The sequence below is a fragment of the Schistocerca gregaria genome, chromosome 1, assembly GCF_023897955.1.
Source record: "Schistocerca gregaria isolate iqSchGreg1 chromosome 1, iqSchGreg1.2, whole genome shotgun sequence".
Taxonomy (NCBI): Eukaryota; Metazoa; Arthropoda; class Insecta; order Orthoptera; family Acrididae; genus Schistocerca; species Schistocerca gregaria.
This window is the reverse complement of record NC_064920.1, coordinates 682,279,336-682,300,428: the sequence shown is the minus strand read 5'-3', so window position 1 is coordinate 682,300,428 and position 21,093 is coordinate 682,279,336. Positions and strand designations below refer to the sequence as shown.

At 42.9% G+C, this 21,093-nt stretch overlaps 1 protein-coding gene across 6 annotated transcripts in view; it reads right to left on the bottom strand.

Moving 5' to 3' along the window:
* The window catches only part of LOC126363457 (tumor susceptibility gene 101 protein), a 126,471-nt gene that overhangs the window by 34,175 nt on the left and 71,203 nt on the right, over nt 1-21,093 (bottom strand). For all 6 annotated transcript variants that reach the window (XM_050007969.1, XM_050007967.1, XM_050007968.1 and 3 more), the window contains one exon: nt 11,441-11,673. In XM_050007969.1, coding sequence (XP_049863926.1) covers nt 11,441-11,673 — 233 coding nt within the window. The remainder of the gene's footprint in view (nt 1-11,440; nt 11,674-21,093) is intronic.

Below are 21,093 nucleotides of genomic sequence, written 5' to 3'. Positions count from 1 at the left end.
GGAGGAGGGTGGTTCGATCGGCACTCCAGGAAGTACCATTAAGGACATGTAGGACATCGAGTAACTGCGTACAGCGGGCTGCCAGGCAAGACACATGGGAGAACCAAGAGAGTTTCCTATCGAGCATGAGCCCCAGAAATTTCGTTGTTTCAACAAATGGAAGGGCAACAAGCCCAAGATGTAAAGATGGTGGGAGAAGTAAATTGCGCCGCCAGAAATTCATTCAGACGGTTTTGCAGTGGAAAAACAAAAGCCATTGTTCATGTTCCAGGAGAAAAGATGATCTAGACATCGCTGAAGATGCCGCTCAGTGAGACAGGTCGGTGGGAAACTTCAATAGATGGCAAAATCAATAACAAAAAGGGAGCCAGAGATGCCTGGTGGGAGACACGCCATATAGAGTTAGTGGTGATAGCAAAGAGGACACCGCTCAGGTCGGAACCCTGAGGCACACTGTTTTCCTAGATAAAGGTGTCTGACAAGTCTCAACCCACACACACCTTGAAAACTTGGTCTCTTAAAAATTCCTGAAGGGAACAGGGCAGGCGGCCACAGAAATCCCACATTTAAAGAGTAAGGAGGATACCAATTCTCCAGCAGGTGTCGTAGGCCTTCTCCAAATCTAAAAACATTGCCACAGTGTGGGATTTCTGCAGAAAACCATTCATAACATGGGTGGACAAAGTAACAAGATGGTAAACTGCAGAACGACGTGCTCTAAATCCACACTGTGTATTTGTTAGTAAACTGCAAGACTCGAGCCACCATACCAGCTGGGCATGAATCATACGTTCCATCACCTTGCAAATGCAGCTCATGAGAGAGATGGAGCAGTAGCTAGAAGGAACGTTTTTGTCCTTACTAGGCTTAGGTATGGGTATGACAGTGGCTTCACGCCAAAGTCCAGGAAATGTGCCCTCTGCCCATATGCGGTTGTACGTGTTAAGCAGAAAGTGCTTGCCCGAAAGAGAAAGGTGTTGCAACATCTGAATCTGGACAGCATCTGGCTTGGGGCGGAGGATCGGGATGAACTGAGAGCATGATCTAGTTCCCTCATAGTAAAGGTGGCATTGTAGCACTCCCAATTCTGAGAAGAGAAGGGTATCACCCAAGTCTCCTCTGTTTGTTTCCAATAGAGTAAGGCAAGGTGATAGTGAGAAGAGCTTGAAACTTCTGCAAAGTGGCGGTCCAAGGTGTTGGGGATAGCAATAGGGTCCATGATGAGATCGTCTGCTACTGTCATGCCAGAAATTGGTGAATGGATCTTGGTTCCAGAGAGCTGTCGGAGGTTGACCCACACAACAGAGGAAGGAGTAGGACTGTTAAAAGAACTAGTGCATGAAATCCAGCTAGTAGCTTTTTTGCTATCCTGAAGAATGCAATGGCACTTCGCATGCATCTATTTATAATGAATGTAGTTCATCATCGTAGGATTATGGTTAAAAACACGGAGAGCACGAATTATGTTGTGACACACCATGGCACTGGGACACGGCGCGGTAAAGAGAAAGTGTGAGGAATAGAATGTTCCGCAGCAATGAGGATAATGTTTTTGAAATACTCCGCCTGGTCATCACAACTGGGGAAATCTTGTTTTTCAAAGGTCACCAGGGAATCGTAAAGCGCTGTCAGTCAGCCTTAGTAAGCTCCCATTTGGATGTGCAGACAGGAGGGGTAAGAATCAGTAAATAGATAGCACATGGGAAATGGTTGCTCGAGTAGGCGTCAGAAAGAACAGGCCACTCAGGATGATGGGCAAGCTGGGCAGTGCAGAATGATAGGTCCAAATGAGACAAGGTGTGTGAGGAGTCGCAAAGGAAAGTGGGTGCTCCAATCTTAAGGTAGAAGAGGTTGAGTTGATTAAGAAAATCAGCCAAGAGGGCACCTCTCTGACAGGTTCTGGGAGAACCCCAAAGGGGATGATGCGCATTAAAGTCACAGAGTAGCATAAATGGGGGGAGGTAGAAGCCCAATAAGCTGAAGAAAATCTGCCCTAGTGACATCAAATGATGGATGGACATAAATGGTACAGAGGGGAAAGGTCAGGTGGGGAAGAAAAAGACGAACTGCAACAGCTAGAAAATGGGTAGTCAGGGAGATGGGTTGACTATGAATGTCATCCCGTGCGAGCAGCATCACACCCCCATGATATGGCATGCTGACCTCAGGAGGAATGTCAAAACTAACTGGGAAGAAATGTGAAAGTTTAAAGCGATAGTAAGGGAGCAATTTTGTTCCTTGAAGGCAGAGTACAAGGGGATGCTGCAATGCTAAAAGCAACAGTAAATCCTGTTTGTAGGACTGAAGGCCATGAAAGTTCCAATGGAGGAGAGTCATGAAGAGGAAGAAATGTAGGGGTGTCACCTGGGTGGCTGCTGAGTGACAGCCCTTGAAGAGTCGCTGCTACAAGGCACAGACACAGGAGGACCCTGCTCCATGGGGTCGACAGAAGCATCGGCTTGCTTGTGCTGACGGTCTGTGGAGTCCAACACTGAAAAACAGTTGGTGGTGTGCACTGGCGACACGGAGGCTGGCTGGGCTAAGGTATCACATGGCAACAATGTCGAAGAGGATTTTCAAGTCGGCGAAGGAGAAGATCGTTTGCCTTTGGTGGACTACTTTGAGCCTTTCCGGTTAAAGGAAGAGTTGGGTGTTGTTTGGCTGGAGGGATGTAAGATGTCTACTTGGGAGTACTCCTCCTGTCCTTTCTGGCCTATCAGTTGTGTAGCTGGTGGCTTCACCCCTTGAGGCGAGAGTTTGATGGCTTGTTGCACAGCTGGACAGCGATGCTACCTTGACACTGGGTGATTTCACAAGCTCAGAGCTGAGTTTGAGGTCACATGTCTGCATGGCCATGTCCTTCATGGAGCGAGGGGCAACAAGAACAGAACTAGCAGTGCCAGACGGTAGAACGCAGGGTTAGCAACTAGTCAATAACTTGAGAGGTACTGGGTAAGGCACTTTTTCCCTTACCCAAATCTCTTGGACAGCTCGCTCATCAAGATGCATGGGACAATCCTGAGACGAGGCAGCAGGGTCACCATTGCAGTTGATACAGCGGGGAGGAGGAGGTGGACAATCGCCCTTGACCGCACCCCTACCACAGGTTACACATTTGGCTGAGTGTTGACAAGACATTCTAGTGTGGTTGAAATGATGACACTGGTAGCAGTGCATTGGGTTTGGAATGTATGGCCGAACTGTGATAATTTCATAGCCTGCTTTAACCTTGGATGGAAGCACCACTCTATCACAGGTGAGAAAAAGAGTGTGGGTGGGCACTAAGGATGAATCTACCTTTATCATCACCTGATGGATGGCAATGACAGCCTGATCAGAGAGGTAAGATTGGATTTCAGCCTCGGTTAGACTGTCGAGCAGTCTAGTGTAAATAACCTCACGGGAAGAATTAAAAGTTCTATGGGCCTCAACATAAACAGTGCAGCCCTGGAGAAGCGAGGTGGCAAGCAGCTGTTGGGCTTGAGAATCAGAAGTAGTCTCCAAAAGCAAAGTGCCATACCGTAAAAGAGAACAGGATTTCACAGGGCCGGCAATTACATCAACACCTTTCTGAATAATAAATGGATTTACCATGGTGAAGGACTGGCCATTTTCACAATGTGAGGCCACGAGGAACCGTGGTACAGCGGCAAGGGTCTTTGAACCATTAACCTCATTACGTTTACGTTTCATAGAATTTGATTGTTAAGATAATTGGCTCAATACAAGAAAATCCCCCTTTATTGCCACCATCTCCAATGGCGCGCTCCTTCCAACTGAGGTCCCCCTTCACAAGGGGGTGCACATCATCTCAGGTCACACCTCCCAAACATCTGACAGAGGGACCATTCGGCAATTTGGGAAGCTTGCAGCTCAGGTAATGACCCCTTCCTGGGATAGACCTGGCCTGTACCGGGGGTACATGTGAACCCAATCTGCAATCCCGGGGCTGGGAATTATGCGTTACCCAGTCACCTATTACGTGTCAGATGTGTGGCCAGGCATTCAGGAGCGCGCAGGGAGAAAGAAGAAAAAGAGGAACCTCAAATGTATTGGAGTGGAGGAACGAGAGAAGGGAAAAAATGAATGGAAAAGGGAGTGAAAGAACAGTGGGGTTCTGCCAAAAGCTCAATATGTTACGTCTTTTCATTGTGCCTGTCTGAAACTCAGTGTCATCTTTATGGCGAGCAAAACAATCTATGCTTTTCATAATACTGTTGACAGTCACGCTGGTCTTCCCATTGTTTGATTGTAGCTACTCTATTCTCCAAAACATAGCAGTTCAACTGCAGAGACAATAAAAGGAGTACTTTATTAATGTAGGAGTACAAGAGACCACTCATCGAACAGTACAGGCATTGAACTGTCTACAGGCAGACAAAAAAGAACCAAAACCTTTTTTTTTTTTTTTTTTTTTGAAAAGTCCTTTAACAGGTCGGGGAGAGGGGAGGGGGGGGGGAGAGAGAGAGAGAGAGAGAGAGAGAGAGAGAGAAAACACACACACACACACACACACACACACACACACACACACACACACACACACACAACCTCTACTACTCTACATAGCTGAACACACAATGCCTTACTAAGGTCACAGAGTACTAGTGCTATAGACTCTTTGCCTCCAAAACCCTGACTTATGTCCATAAATGCCATGATCGCAGCTGCATAGGAATGCACAAGGGGAGAGGCAGCAGGTGTAGGGGATAGAAATGTGTCCTGACTGATATACAGGCACCAGACCCAATGAGTTTGTATAACATACTATGACAGTGAATTGGGAGCGGGGGGGGGGGGGGGGGGGGGGGGGGGAGCGGATGGCAAACCAGAGTAATGGGAGACTGCTAAGGGATACGAGTGCAGTGGGTTGGCAGAGATTGGGGCCAGGAGCACTTTTTGTGTGCTTGTCGACACTCAACACCTCTTTTCTTTATTGAGTTGTCTCCTTTACTCCTAAATTATTTACATTCTTTCATAAACTTCCTTGCTGTATTTAGACAACACTTTAATTTGGTGCAAATATTTAGTAGAAAGAAACTGCTGCTGATGATTATATATCCACTAACAACTACAAAGTCACTTTACTGGAATCTGTGTGAATCATCCAGCGATTCATCATGCAGTCCTAGATGCTTGAGAAGTGTCAGACTAGTGATAAAATATGAAATCCAGTACAGTGAACTTATTTGTCTTGTCTACTGTTGTTGTAATAATAATAATAATAATAATAATAATAATAATAAGCCAAAAGCTGGCATGGTATTTCATGGGGTTTATGTTGTTGTTGTTGTTGTTGTTTTTCTCAGCTGCTGAGTGAATACCAGTGAGGTGTGGCAACCAGCTGTGTCAAAAAAAGTTGTTTTGAAGTTCTTATACGCAGTGTCCTGTGTAGCATATTAAGCTGTGGGTGGTAGAATGTATCAGTTAAAACATGGTAGAAGCTAAGTTAATGTAGTTGATTTTAAGTTTTCATTAAGTATTTGCTACAGCCTGGGAGTAAACTGCAGAATAGAGGAATTGCAGTATATAAGGCCACATAGATTGTCTGTAATTAAGACACAACTTCCTCATTATTGTCCAGATAATTACATTTATTAAAGACCTCACAGGACGTATATAGCTCTACACAACTGAATAAACAAGTAATACATGACAGTTGCTGCTTAAGGTTTAACACCTTAATTTTCTCATCAGGGAAAAAGCTGGTTGAGCTCATTAGTGAAATAATATGCACCAGATTATCAGCTTTTGGGAGACAAATGGTTAAATACAGCTAAGGTAACTTGGCTTTTTTTTTTTAAGGATAAATCCAGAAAACAGATGCCCTTGCTTAAAAGAATGTCTCCAACAGTGAAAATTGTCAAGCAGGTGGACAAAAGACAAGAGACTACATTACACCAAGAAGCATGCTTGTCAGGCACCAGAAGGAAAAAAGATGTCAAAAGGAAAATTAACATTAGTTTTTATACAGATTCAACAACCCTTCACCACAATATGAAGGATATCAGCTTGAAGACGAACTTCAGCCTTTAAACTGTATAGCAGTATGCACCACAGAACACTGGTATGGAGATACAGAAACCAAATATTTAGTATTATTCACATGTGAGAGGGTAATCTGCTGTTGCAGGACTCCCCAGAAGAGTGAGGGATATAGGAACACACAGTTGAAATTCAGACACTACCTTAGAACAGTTAGTGAGGATAAACATTTTAAAGTATCAGATATTTAAATAGCAGAGATTGGTTTAAAAAAATTATTCTGTGTGTATCACTTAGCAGTAACCCAGATTTTGATGAATTAACAGAGTTTATGGACAAAGTTTCAAAGCAAAAAATTAGACAGTCTCATGTGGAGGCATAAATATAAATACATATATCTTAGCTGAAACCAGTATAAAAGTTCATGACAGTTTTAGCATACCGCAGTAGCTAAACAGTGAAATGAAGATAGCAAGAACTTCAGCCATCAGCAGTTGGTCATGTTATTACAAACATAGACAGAGAAAGCTGTGATGTATCCGCAAAAGACTTTGGACTATCATATTGTTTATGTCAAATAATAAAACTAAAAGCTGCTTTGGTAAAGCCCACAGTACCAGGACTACAGAAGACTGGATGCCGACTCTCTTGTCATCAGCACTGGTCCACTCGGCACCAGCCCTGTTGTGCCCAGCCTTCCTGTCAGTGCCGGCCCTAGTGTCATCACCACACCTGTCTGCAACTACGTCAGCTCTATGGCAGTCTAGACATTGCCAATCCCAACCAGGCTGGACCTCCAGTCATCAACAAGACTGTCTGTGACAGTGTCAGTCTTGTTATCATTTCATCTGTCACCAGCCCTGTACTGGCTGACCCTCATGTTGTCAACCGTCCCTGGTGACACTGCTGCCAGCCATCCCATCCATCCTACTGTCGCCAGTCCTGTCCTAGCCAGCCCCCCCCCCCCCCCCCTCCACCCCATCATCATAACATCTGTCTGTTACAACATCAATGCACTCATCAGTCCGTCCATTGCTCGCTCCGTCAGTTGACCCTAATGGCACTGGCTGGGCTTCAAGTCATCGCAACATCAATTTGTGACATCATCCATCCATTTGTCAGTCTTCCTGCTGCCGGCCCTGCCCTGTTCCAGCCAGCCCTCCTGATGTTGCCAGCAATGTCGGTGCCGACACCGGCTGCCTAGTTAATGTGTTCATTTCTGACCCTGCCATGGCTAGTCCTCTTGCCGCCACTGGATGTCGCTACGAGTGCTGACCTGTAGAGTGCAGCCAGTCTCACGCAATATTGCGTCTGCGCAACAGAAGGCGTATAGTGTTATTGAATTTAGTCATACTCAATCAGGGATCGCAGTTCAGCGGGTGTTTCATATTCGATTTCGTGCTAAACCATCATCACCAAAGAACATTCAATGGTGGTATAATCAGTTTGAAGCAACAGGGTGTGTATGTAAAAGCAAAAGTCCTGGCCGGCCATGCATTCCTGAGCAAACAGTGGGACAAATCCAATGAGCATTTGAGTGGAGCCCCCACAAGACTACGTGTTGTGCTAGCCGAGACTTGCGTTACCACGCATGACAGTGTGACTTGTGTTACGGTGTCGTTTAGCTCTCAAACCATACCAATTATAACTGGTATGAGCTCTTAGAGATACTGACAAAGTGAAGCGAGTGGACTTTAGCAATGCTATTCTAGAGGACATGGAAGATGACACTTTAATGTCACGGTTGATATTCAGCGATGAGGCAACTTTCCATATTAGCAGTAAGGTTCACCATCAATGTGCGTATACGAGAGCTCGAGAATCCTCATGAAACAATTGAACACGAACGCGATTCACCAAAAGTGAATGTTTTTTGTGCTGTTTCGCAAAGCGAGGTTTATGGACCTTACTTTTTTTAGGAAGAAACTGGAACAGGACAATCATATTTTGCAATGCTACGGAACTGTTTATTCCCACAACCTGACTCTGACAATTTCATCTACCAGCAAGATGAAGCACCACCGCACTGGCACAACAATGTAAGCAGTTTCCTCAATGCCATCATACCTCAACGTTGGATAGGGTGTACAGGACCGGAAGACCAGGCTTTACACTGTTGGCCTCCAAGGTCCCCTGGCTTAACACCATGTGATTTCTTCCTGTGGGGATATGTTAAACAATGTGTGTACGTTCCTCCCTTACCTCATGACACTGATGAACTAAAAACAAGAATATCAGCTGCTGTAGCTTCACTGACAGAAGACATCTTACGCTCAGTCTAGGATGAATTTGGCTATCGGCTAGATGTCGTACGTGCAGCCAGTGGAGGACATATTGAATATTTATGATGGATTTTTATAAACTTCTGTCTTTTCTAAGTAATTTAGCATGTAATTTGTTGGTGTTAAGTCCTTCTTCCTCACAAATAATTCTATTAAAATTGAGTCATTCTTTTTGGGATACCCTGTATATTAATGAATTTCCATACCATCCTGTTAGCTTATAACAGCAACAGGATAAATACTGGAGCTGCTGGCAGAGAAAATAAATAAAGTCCTTGAGAAAATTTACAGTTGGTCAGTTTCTATAATGAAATAACATTCAACAGAATGAAAATGAAGCAACATGAATTTCTTCTCAAAATGGAAAATGATTATATAACACTAAATTTAAATGATAAATCCATACACTCTATAGCAAGTGCAACATTTTAGGGATGAATATTGAGTCACATGAAGTGGAATGCACACACAAAAAGATAGTATGGAAAAAGTCCTCCACTTGTAGAGACCTGTCATTAGTTTTTAGCAAAAACTGCATATAAGTTTGACACACATTCAGTACTTAGTTTTGGAATCATTTTTTTGGTATCTAATACATGGGAAGTTGACACAATTTTCACACTATAAAAACTGTCATAATAATAATAACCAAAAACAGTCACTGGACTCTCTCTGAAGACCTGATGCTTCGGATGGGGATTCTAACTGCATCAAATGAAGACATCTACCAATATGTTACACATATTAAGGACACCAGTAGCATTTATAATCATGGGAGAAAACTACACTAAACTTAGAAAACTACACTAAACTTATACCTCTAAAATACAAATGTTGCACATACAAGGAATATTTAGAGAACAGAAAGCATGGCAAAAATTTAACAGAATTTAACTTAATAAACACTTTAGTCATTCTGTAGCATAAAGCGAAAACACAGTGCATCTTATTGTGGCAGTGGTCACAGGAGTGTGCGTTTAGGTGTCTGTGTGGTTGCATGTACTCTTACAAGAGAACACAAGGAGCAAGAGCTCAATAGCTAGTATGAATAGTGTTTTCATGTTATATATTTTTATGCTCCGTACATCAGTCCACTATAGAAGAATGGTTGCTTTTCCTTTCCTTTACTTACTATAATATCTTATGTCCAAGATATGTGATGGATAATGTAGTAAGTAACATCCCCAAACTTTTCTGCACACAACATCTTGTTCATATGTGGAGGGATGCTGATTTAGTTTTTCAGATAGACAAATGGGAAAATGTGAAAAACATAACATGGCCTCAATTTTGGCTGAAAGTGGGTGTGTCTAGCACATGCTTGTAATGAGTACAATGGAGAAGAGTATTTTCTGAGATTATAAGAGGCCTGTTAACAACAAGTACATCCCCCTTCAGTTAAGCCTATCTACAATAATATGTCTGTATCCATGAACTGATTAACTTTATAATTGTTTACCTCTTTGTGTTAAAATGACACGTTAAACACTGTTGTGTACACAATTTGTGAACTAATAAGCTATGTTTACAGAAAGTTTATTGTATGTTTTATATATCAGGTCTCACAATATGTAACAAGAAGGCAGTGGTTAAGAGTTCATTAAAAAGCCACAAGAAAGAATAGTTAAATTCACCATGACTAATGCACAAGACTCGCACTGAGACAGTATTTCTGAAAACAGTCATGGTGTTCTGAAACCAACATGGGTGGATTAAGGAATTATTAACTGTCTAGTTACCCAGGTTTGGCTGGAACACCCTTACACCTAAAGGTCTCTTTTATCCTCTGGTAAATGCATTGACCTGCCCATCCTTCCTGACGTACTCCTCTTTCCTCCCCAAGGGAAGAACCTACACTTCCAAAAGTTGTAAGTTCATTATCTACTTTTAAGTCTACCTCTTGGCATACTGTAATTCTGCCTCCTGAAGGTTTGTAAATATAGCCAGCCATTCTGTCTCCTCATAATTTTACAACTATCTCAACTGAATTTTCGTTTTGATGCTATTGGCACTGTATGGTCAATTCCAAGGTTTAATATGTCAGACTGCGACACATGAAGTCTACATTAGCTGGGTTGGTCTTGGCATTGATATAAGGTTCCAATAAGATGCACTATTTTCCACAGTGTCTTACTGAAACAACACAGTATGCATAACAATATGACTTTAACCTACAAGTACGTCTACACGATGTCTGTTTCCTCAAGTGCATGTACAGATACAAGGGAATGCAAGTGCAACTATCACTAGTGCTTGAATGCATATGCACAATAGTGCCCAGATGTTGCCTCAGAGCTCTTGGAATTGAAATCAACTGTCACCACAAGATTTTCACATTGTACTTGTAAAACTAACAAAGTTATCTTTATGAAAGGTAAGGTTATGTTTAATGCAGTTTCAGCAGAGATAACGCAAGCAATAAGGACTTGTTACCTGAAAACATGATTTGTATGCAACTATTAGCTAATAAATTTCGTGACTGAAAATAAAACATATCTTTGACTCCTTCACAAAATTGCAATATCCACAAAAGATGTTCTAAATGATGACAAAGTTCAACTGTATTTTGTTAACTTTACTGCACACTGAAATTTATTTTGCAGCAGTAATTTTTATGTATAGAAATAGGTGAACAAAGTTACTTACATACTTTTGGGGATTGCTCTAAAATTGTACATGTTATGACATTTTGGAGACAACTGACTCACACAAACAAACACGGAAATTTGTTGCCAATGCCACCTATTTTCATGTCAGAGATTGTATTTCATTTTACAAAAGGTATCTCAGTCTGTTACGAGTTTCAATTTCTTAGTTTGTACGGTGCTCTCATACTTTTACTAAGATAATCTTTTGAACTCAACTTACAAAACAATCTCATGATTTTCTATGGACAACAATGTGCATTATTGTTGCCAGACATTTCAAATAGAAAGAGACAACAAAACACTGTGAAACAGACAAGCCTTTAATAAATAATATGAGCTGACAAGATGCCCACTGAGGACAAGAAGCTATGTACTTTGACATATGCCTTCTATTTTTGGCGAAAGATGCATCTGTTAAACACATGCCTACCCTGTGCGGCTAAAGATTTCAAGCACATGTATAAGTTTAACAGAAAAAGACATCGTGTGAGGACATCTCAAGTTTGATTTTATTTTTATGCTCACCGTTTGGTTCTGTGTTGGGTATGGAGGGTATCCACGATACCCAGCCTGGTTGTTGCTCTGATATAGTGGAGGGTATGGTGGAAAACCTGGTTGGTTGGAAGGATAAGATGTAGGGTACGGAGGATACGGTGTTGAGGTAGGAGGTTGATATGGTGTGCCAGTAGGATAAGGAGGATAAGGCGTTGCCCGTGGAGGTGGCCCGCTGGAACCAGTATTAGGAACTGGCATATATGCTGCAAAAGTATTGGTATAATTATTAAATGTAATTTAATATATGTATTTCATTGCTAAATATGACTAGGTATGAAACTTCACTATATACTACAAATTTTCCAATAATCACAGTGAAATAAATTCTACTAATACACAAGTAAAATATTTAGGTATTAACAGTGAATAAGTATTATGACAGCAGTTTCTTTACTAGATAGTGTCCCATTATGTCCTGTATTGGTTTTCGTCTGAGACGTGTAATGATTTTCTCAACAATTTATTGAAATACATATAGTACTGACACTTTTCACTGAATCTTTGCTGAAAGTCAGGTCATTAAAAGTGCAAGTACACATTTTTGGTACTGACCATGGATTACATTCATAGCCTCTGCACTGGTGTTCTCACACATACTCATCAGTATTATGATACACTTTATTAGACAAGGGTTGACTGAAAAGTAATGCCTCCACCTTCATAACTCTTCAACAGTTGGCAGCATTGGTATGCAGCACGTACTGACTTGTTCCGTAGCCTCTTCTCCACAGCTGGCAGGAAGCCTTAGCATTGAACAGTTGTGTTGTTACAGTGTAAAGTATGGAACCCTGCGCAGAACGTCGGTCAATGCGATTGAAGCAATGTGCAGTCATTGAATTCTTGACAGCAGAAGGTGTCACCCCAAAGGAGATTCATCAGGGATTGAAAGTAGTTTATGATGATTGTGTTGATGTGAGTACTGTGTGTTGTTGGGCAAGTAAGTTTAATGATGTTGATGCAGGAACATCTGACCTTCATGACAAACAAAGAGTTGGACGTCCTGTGACAGTAACCACTGAGTTTCACAAGCAAAATGTTGATAGATTGATTCAGGACGATCGTCGTATCACTCAGAGAGAAACTGCAAGCACAATCAGCATTTCACAAGAATGTGTGGGTCACATTATTGCTTTGCTTGGCTATCGAAAGATTGTGCATGATGGGTATCCCAGATGCTGACTCCCAAAATGAAAATGCACAGACATGAAATTTGCCAGGAACTCCTCTCGCTTTACGAGAATGAAGGTAATGCCTTTCTCAATTCAATCATGCGACATCATTATGCTTCTGATGAAGACGTTGAGAGAATTGCGAGCTGAGGTTTCAGAAACAGAGTGTCGACTTCTTGAATGACTACTTCAAACAACTTGTTCATCATTGGCAGAAATGTATCCAACTGGCTGGTCATTATGTGGAAAAGTGAATATTGGTGATTGAAGATCACATTCTACGAATTATTTCTGCATTTGATCTATTAAAATATTCCCACCCAAATCCAATTAACGAAGGTGGAGGCATTACTTTTCATTCAACCCTCGTATAATCTTAACTTTATTATTTTTGTTTGCTTTAAAGTTTTTACTTTAATACAATGTCATGTACTAAACCTGATGGGCTTACATGCTGTCCGAGAACTTTTGTGACCTTACATCTGTTCTCTAAAAGTCTTTCGTGGAATATATGCACTGGAATTAGTAGAGATAATAACTCAATATTTAGTTAGGTTGTTCAGTCACTTAAAGTCAAAATGTTAAATAAAAAACAGGGCACCAGAATTTCTGACTCTGAGGAACGAGGGATTCTCTGTACATAAGAGGCCAATTCATTTGGTTCGAATCACCTGTGGAGTTCTCAGAGGCCTATGTGTTTGCCAAAAGCCATGGATACAAAATGCAAACTGAGACAAACCATCAAAATCCCGTAGCACTTGATGCTCTTTGACAGGATTGACAATTACATGCTAGCACGATCATGGTTGTCAGTGATCCCAGTCTCACAACATGAGCATTTGCTAGATAGTAGCTCCACAAGACAAAAGTGCAACATCAATATAGTCACAAGAGGATTGCCACCTTCAGTTCATGTCTACCAACAGGGAAACATTGGAATGGCAGCAAACAACTGATCGTCTGTTGGCTTTCGGAGAACAGTAACAGCAAATTGTTATAATATACGTACCTCCATGATTATTTTTACTATCCCAAATTAAACAGTTCCAAGTCATCTAAAATACCCCCTTCAAACGTTTTAGCAAACTACTGTGAACCATTCAAGGTAACTGCTGACATCATCTCATCCTCCTCGTACATTTTAGAATACCAGCTACTGTCTGCATATTTTCACTGTTAATTGCCAGCTATTGCAAAAATTGTTGTCAAGAGATACTAAAAGTGGCTGCTGTGAGGTAAGAATCCCAAAATGTTTAAAATAGAGGCACAACTTCAGAAAATTTACGTGTTCACTTTTATTGCAAGGATCTACTCGAAAATATATGTTTTTCTACACTGATCAAACAGTGATTAAAAAAACTGGACCTGGTATACCAGTTACAACCTTTTTATAGGAATAGCTTAAGGTGATAAGGAATGGCTATCCCCTCACTCACTAAATTTCTTATGACCATTAAAAGCAGGCACTTGGAATCAGTAATGAATATAATCTATATTTCTGAGTGAAACATTTTTCTCTGGCTATTTTATTTGGCTCTTTTGGGATTTTAGTTGAGCCAGTCACAATTTAGAGTGTGATGAACAAGTTGGGTGATTTGAATCCCGAACCAGTGCATCAACTGGAAGAGTAATGCAGTGGGTACTGTCATACACCGTAACACAAGTTTTCAGAAACAGTAGTGTCAGTGTACCCTTGGCGATGTACATGCTTGCTACAAAGGTACAGTTAATTGCACAAGGAAGGCTATCCAGTATATGCATCAGGTATCTAACTGGTGAACCATACTGGCAAGTCTCATTCTTCATCATAGTCTATATATCTTCCTTTCTTGGATTTCTATTTTTTGCAGTTGACTGAACACATACGTTTATCACAATGTAGTTAATCCAACTGATTATTATTAAAGCTGTTCCTATCAATAAATAAATGGATATCCTCTTTTCAGCAGTCTATAACATTCTGATTTGTGTGCAATGATGCACTACTCCAGAAAACATTTTCTGGGCACTTCTATGGTTATCTGTTTTCCCTTACTGGCCATATATTCATAACACCCATTACCTCCTATTATTCCATTACTTTTCTGGTTTACTGCCGTATCAATTTTACATTACACATACAGAGTGCCCATAATTACAGTACAAACTGTACTGTACTTACAATGTAGAAAGAGAACCATTATATTATTGATGCAGGGGGAAACATCACGGGGAAATCAACTAACAAAAATTGAACCAATAGGTGGCATTGTAAGCATCCGAATATGCACGCCATCAGACGCACAACACACGGCTGTTCGAGTCTCCGTCTGTGTCGCCCCACAGGACTGTCTCCATGAAGGGTCACATGCTGCTAGTAAAGCTCTTTTATAAGATCAATGACTGTGCATCAGTAGCCCTACAGAAGTAATAGACACTTGAGGATATGGAAAAAAAAGGCATTGATCCATTGTCTGCTAAGGGTTTGGACCAAAGGATTACATAATTCAAAAAGGCTGCTTCATTTGAAGTGCAATGTGGCAGAGGGACGAAAGCACTTGATGTGATGTCTGTAAAAAATGTGGTCACAGCGTTGCAGGAAGGGTCGAGCAGTGGTGTTCAAACATTCAGCGCACAGGGATTTGTCCAAACGTTGAACATGCCTGCAAGCACAGTGCATACGATTCTGCAAAACATCCATGTTCAGGAGCTGCTTCCTGCTGACCTGCCAGCAAGACAAACGTTCGCTCTGGAATTTCTAGCTCACATGGAAGTGAACAATGAATGGCTATGGAACATTCTGTGGACAGACAAAGCCCATTTCCATCTCCTACGACATGTCAATATGCAGCATTGTAGAATATGGGCAACACAAGATCAGCACTTAGATCAAATGGTATCAAAAGATGATATACAGGAGACTAAACCACAAGTAAAATGACAAAGGAGCTAAAGAGAAGGCACAGGGAAGTGTCACTGGCTGGCGACTTGTGTAAGATTTGGGAAAGCCAGTCTCCCACGAACACATTGAAATCATCTTCCTAAAATCCTGTTAAAAATGTTGGACAATTTACAAAACTATAAAACTCGAACTTCATTCGTTTGATTGTTACCTAAAATAGGCTGTAGATCTGTCGGCAAATCAGCCATGGTCAGCTGGTCAGAAAATAAAATGCAGTCCACTTGTGGCATACAGTGATCTGTATGCCACAAGTACCACATGCTGGAGGGTCCGCTTGCTGGAGCAAAAATCCGAGTGTCATAGGGCTGTGGCCTATGCGAAGATGAGTGAGGAGGACTTCGTCCTGTCAACATGACTGAAAGGAGGTATGCCACGGCCTATCTGTGGGCTTTACAACACGGGACTTACTGTCTGTTACTTCCAGTTACTTATCCTCCCGCTGACGCAAGACTCTGGATCTCAACAGTGATGTCATAGCACGCACGAGTATGACACACTTAAAGACCTGAGGATCAAGGCATGCCTCCTTGACCGCTAAATCTGCCCTTTTGTTTCCCACAAGTCCCTGGTGCCCTGGTACCCAGCAGAAAGACACCTTCTTCCTGAGCCACTATAGGTGGAGGACGCTATCCTGGATAGCCTGGACTACTTTATCTGTTGCGTACAAATGTTTCAGAGAGCAAAGGGCACTCAGGGAATTGGAATTAACAAGAAGTTTAGCACTTGAAGAAAGTCTCATCTCCTCCAGTGCCTGCAAGACTGTATACAATTCTGCATCAAAGACAGTCAAAGGCTTGTGGCAGTCAAACCTTGAGGACATGATCCGTGAAAACAACAGAGCAAGTAACAAAATCCTTGCTTCGACCCATCTGTAAAAACAGTGTGACAGTCATGGTGCTCACGTAAAATGTCAGAAAATATCGCATTAAAAACAGAAGCAGCAGTTCTCTCTCTCCTGTACCGCACCAGATCTAAAACCACTCTGCACCTCTCCAGTAACCAGGACGGCAGACAGTTAAAACCCCGTGTTTGGGGTCGTACAGACTCCACAGTGAGTGACTCCAGCACACGCTGCACACAGATCCCAAACGGCATTGTAAACAGTTGGAGAAAAGGTGCTCCAGAGGCGGACAGGCAACAGTATGATGTGCGCTTGAAGTCAGAGCTGTGAGGAACTTACACACCTGATGCACCATGAGGAGCTGGCGCCAGATGGTAAGTGGCAATTCCTTCACCTCAGCACAGAGGCTGGGTATGGGACTGGTGCGATAAGCACCTGTGGTCAGCTGAACCCCCTCATGGTGGACAGTGTCAATGATCCGCAAATAAGAGGGCCTTGCTGACTCATACACTGTGCACCCGTACTCCAGTCGCAAATGCATGAAAGCCGTATAAAACTGGAGGAGATGTGCCCTGTCTGCTCCCCAAGATCTGTGGCTAAGGCACTTTAAGATATTCAGTGCTTTCAGGCTTTTGGCTTTAACGTCTCTCAGATGTGACAACCACGACTATCTGGAGTAAAAAATGAGGCCCAGAAACTTCACTGAGTCTCTAAAATATAGGATGGTGTCCCCCATATGCAAATTAAAAACACAACGAGAATGATTAAAATGAACACACACACACACACACACACACACACACACACACACACACACACACACACACACACACTTATCTACAGAAAACTGAAAACCTGACTTTACAGTCCGTTCCTCTAACTGCCGCACTGTAAGTTGCAACTAGTCGCTCGCTGTTGCAAAACTGGAGGAGGAATAGCAAACAGCAACATCATCCACAAATATGGAGTATTGTACATGACTCTTTACTGTAAACGTGATACTGTTTATGGCTATGGCAAGAAGGGTAATACTTACAACACTGCCCTGTAGGACACCATTCTCCTGTTCAAATCGATCTGACAGTGAGCTCTCACTTGGAGAAAGGAGAGTTGTAGGCATCAGAACAGTTGGATCTGAAGTCCACCTTGCCTCTCTCGACAGTTGCGCGGTAGTGACTAACTGCCAGATCCAGACTTGCATCTGGCTGTAGCATTTGCAAAATGTTCGGCCAGCGACTGAGTGATGTCTCCATGCGTCGTTTGGGGACACTCCTGTTTAGTACTGGTAAATGACTGTTTACTGGATATACTCTGGATGGTTTCCCATACTTTTGTAGAACAAGTGGGACAGTTGATGGAGTCCAGGAATGCTTGCCATGACCATCTTTTGCTCTCCTACACGACGTGGTGAACCTCGACTCTTGCGATTCAAAAGGCTGTGAGGTTGTCCACTGTTGGGTGGCATTTAAACCCTCAAAGAGCCACATGCCTGTCCTGGATGGCTGAATGGCACTCTTCTGTCTGCCAAGGTACAGGTCGCTTCCTAAGAGGAGTGAAACACTTTGGTATGGCTAGGTCGGCAGCATGATGGATCACATGCACACTGTGGTCCACCCATTCCTGGACGCTGTCACAGTGTTTAAACGCTGCCAACTGGCTGAACAGTGCCCAGTTAGCCCTGCCAATCATCCAAGTTGGTGGCTTCTGTTCCAGCAGTCCACAGCCCAGTAGATGAACATAGGTTGAGCAGTGGTCACTCGAATGAAGGTCATCAATGACCTCCCAGTGAAAAGAGTCAGCGGGAGAGCAAAGAGATACGTCAATGGGCAAGAATGACCCAGTAACAGCACAGAAATGAGTAGGAGTACCATTGTTTAGAATGCACAGCTCTTGAGATGTCAGGAGAGGCACCAAAACTCAACCCCAAGGACAGGTAGAGATCAAGACCCACAGGACACAATGGGAATGGAAGTCTTCCAGGAGGAGAAACAGTCACGGGGTTATTCCACAAGTTCTGCAGCAGCCCCAGAGTTTACTGCATCAAGCAGAAGTAAATAAAGAGAGCAAACTGTAACAGAATTTCAACTGCAGCTGCTTGCAGGTCAGTATCCAGGGGGAGGGCAGAGGAGTGGTGTTCTCTCCTTTGGCCCTTTCCCCAGTCAGGTCACCCTTGCAATATAGTGTATAGCCCCATAGTACAGGGGAAGCAGATGCTTTTACTTGTGTTTCCTGTAAACAGAAGCACAGGGGGTGTTGCTGTGCTCGGAGTTCGGTTCCTCCAAATGTGTCCTGAATCCATTCATGTTCCACTGTATAATTGGTGCCATCTGTCACGGGGGGGTAGTACTTTCATACTGACTTCCTGCCTGGGAGGGGAGCCCACAATGGTTGGAGGTTCAGTCTTGGGATGAGATGATTGCCCCAGTTCGACATCAACCTCCACTGCCTCTGAGAAAGATTCGAGAGAGACATCAGATAGGAAGACATCAACATCATCATATTAGGTACCTCCTGTCTCTTTCAGTGGGAGATTCTTTGCCTTTGACTTTGATTTTTTTTTCCGAGATGGCTCTGGAGCCACAACCTCAGAGGTGGTAGTGGTTGTAGCAGCACTGGGCAGTGCATAACACTTGGCCCCTGGAGGGGCAGGAAGATCCACGATGTCAGCAACCAGAGCTTTTTCTGAAGTGCTGGGGGGAGGGGCAGGCTTCAAAGGAACTGCAGCAGTATAAGTGCATTGACAAATGCAGGTGCTAGTGCTGGCAGTAGCAACCTCCATTTGTGTAGTGGCATCAGTTTCCGGGACTGGCTGTTTCAGAATGGAAGAAAAGCAGGCAGCAAATGTGGGTGACTAAATAGACTTGTACAACTTCTTGGCTTCACCATACGGGATGTGCTTTGTCATTCTGATCTCCGGGATCTTCTGTTCATAAAGGAAAACTCAGCAGTCCCTGCTTCACACAGGGTGACCCCCAGAGCATTTGACACACTTTGGAGGAGAGGGACATCCAATTTTGTCATGGGCAACTTTACCACATTTCCCACATGTCTTCTCCTTTACAGCCAAGAGTAGTGTGCCCAAAGTGCTGGCATTTAAAATACCGCATTGGATTTGGGTAATGAGATTTTACATTTACACATAGGAAACCGGTATTCACGTGCTCTGGTAGTTCGGTACTGTTAAAAGTAAGGACAGAAGAATCCGATTTTACAAGACCACTATCCACCCATTTCATAACATTTTGCACATCAACAATGCCTTCCCAGAACCATTTGGCTTTCAATTATTCTCGGGGAATGTCAACTAGATCCCTGCAAGTTACAACTCCTGTAGTTCCAGCTGCTGTGAAATTCAGTTTCTAGCGCATAATCACCAATGCATTAAGCTTTCTGAAGCTCCTGGACCTGTTCGAACTAGATGTTTCAGCAAACAGGGTACCAATGCGCAAGTGCTTAACAGGTTTTAAGGTGCCAGCAATGCCTTCTAAGTCTTTCTGTATGTCAAACAACAGAACTTTCTCAAAACTATCCTCTCTTCTTTGAACTATAAGAAATATATTCTGCAATACTGCCTCAATCAGCAGAACTGGCTACATGAGCCCCCTTCTTAGACTGGGTGTTAGTACCTTCTGGCAGCCCATCCTTTATGCTGGGAGCAGCTAAGGAAATAAGGATCCATTTAGAGAGAGCCCCATGTGCATGAGTGAGCCTTATGCAACTGAGGTGCAACATTTTTCCCCATAGGTTGCCTGCTAATGGATGTTCCACCTCAGCAGCCACGCATCCCATCAGCATGCAGTACACCTTGAGAGTGAGGTTTTTTTATACAGGTTTATTCCATCCTCATGCTCTGGGCAGTCAAGCCAAGATCCCTGTTCCCTGATATGCTCAACGTTCCACCACTGCACTGTACGGTGGTTGCTGATAATGCCCAGAACTTGCAGTAATAGGGGGCTGGCAGCACTTACTAGTCCACTGCTCTGGAACCCCAGGGTAATCAAAACCATACAAGCAAATGAATGCTGAGCCTCTGAGGGTGAGATGACTCCTGCAGGTCCTGTTACCTGTACCATGGTTGGTAAATAGTATGAAAGTCTTTTGCACACCGACATAATTCCAGCCCTTTAACACAGTGGCTCTGTGGGTAGGATCACTTTTACGTAAGATGGTGCTCCTCCACATGTTGCACTGCCAGTGAAACAGCAGCTGCACAGGCATTTTGGAAATGTTAGAATCATCATCTGCCATTTCCCTACAGCCTGGCAGTCCAGATCAGCTGATCTTAATCAGTGTGACTTCTGGCTGTGGTGTTATCTGAAAGATGATGTGAACAGTGTTCCAATTCCAGATGTACTTGAATTTAAGGCACACATTGTGCAATGCATTCTGAACGTAGCCACTGAGATGCTCCAATCTGTTGTGGAACATGCCGTTTCTCGACTTCAGTTTGTGGCAGAAAACGATAGACTCCTTACTGAACATGTCTTGCACCGGCCACATGACAATCAGAAACTAATGACATTTTGCTTTTTATGTGGTTTTTGGTTGGTTGGTTGGTTGGTTGGTTTTGGGGTTTGACGGTGGCTAAACATCAAGGTCATCAGTCCGCCATTCCAAACAGACCTACTTGTAAAAGGCCTATACAGTAAAAGCGTAACCACTGCACCCAGAG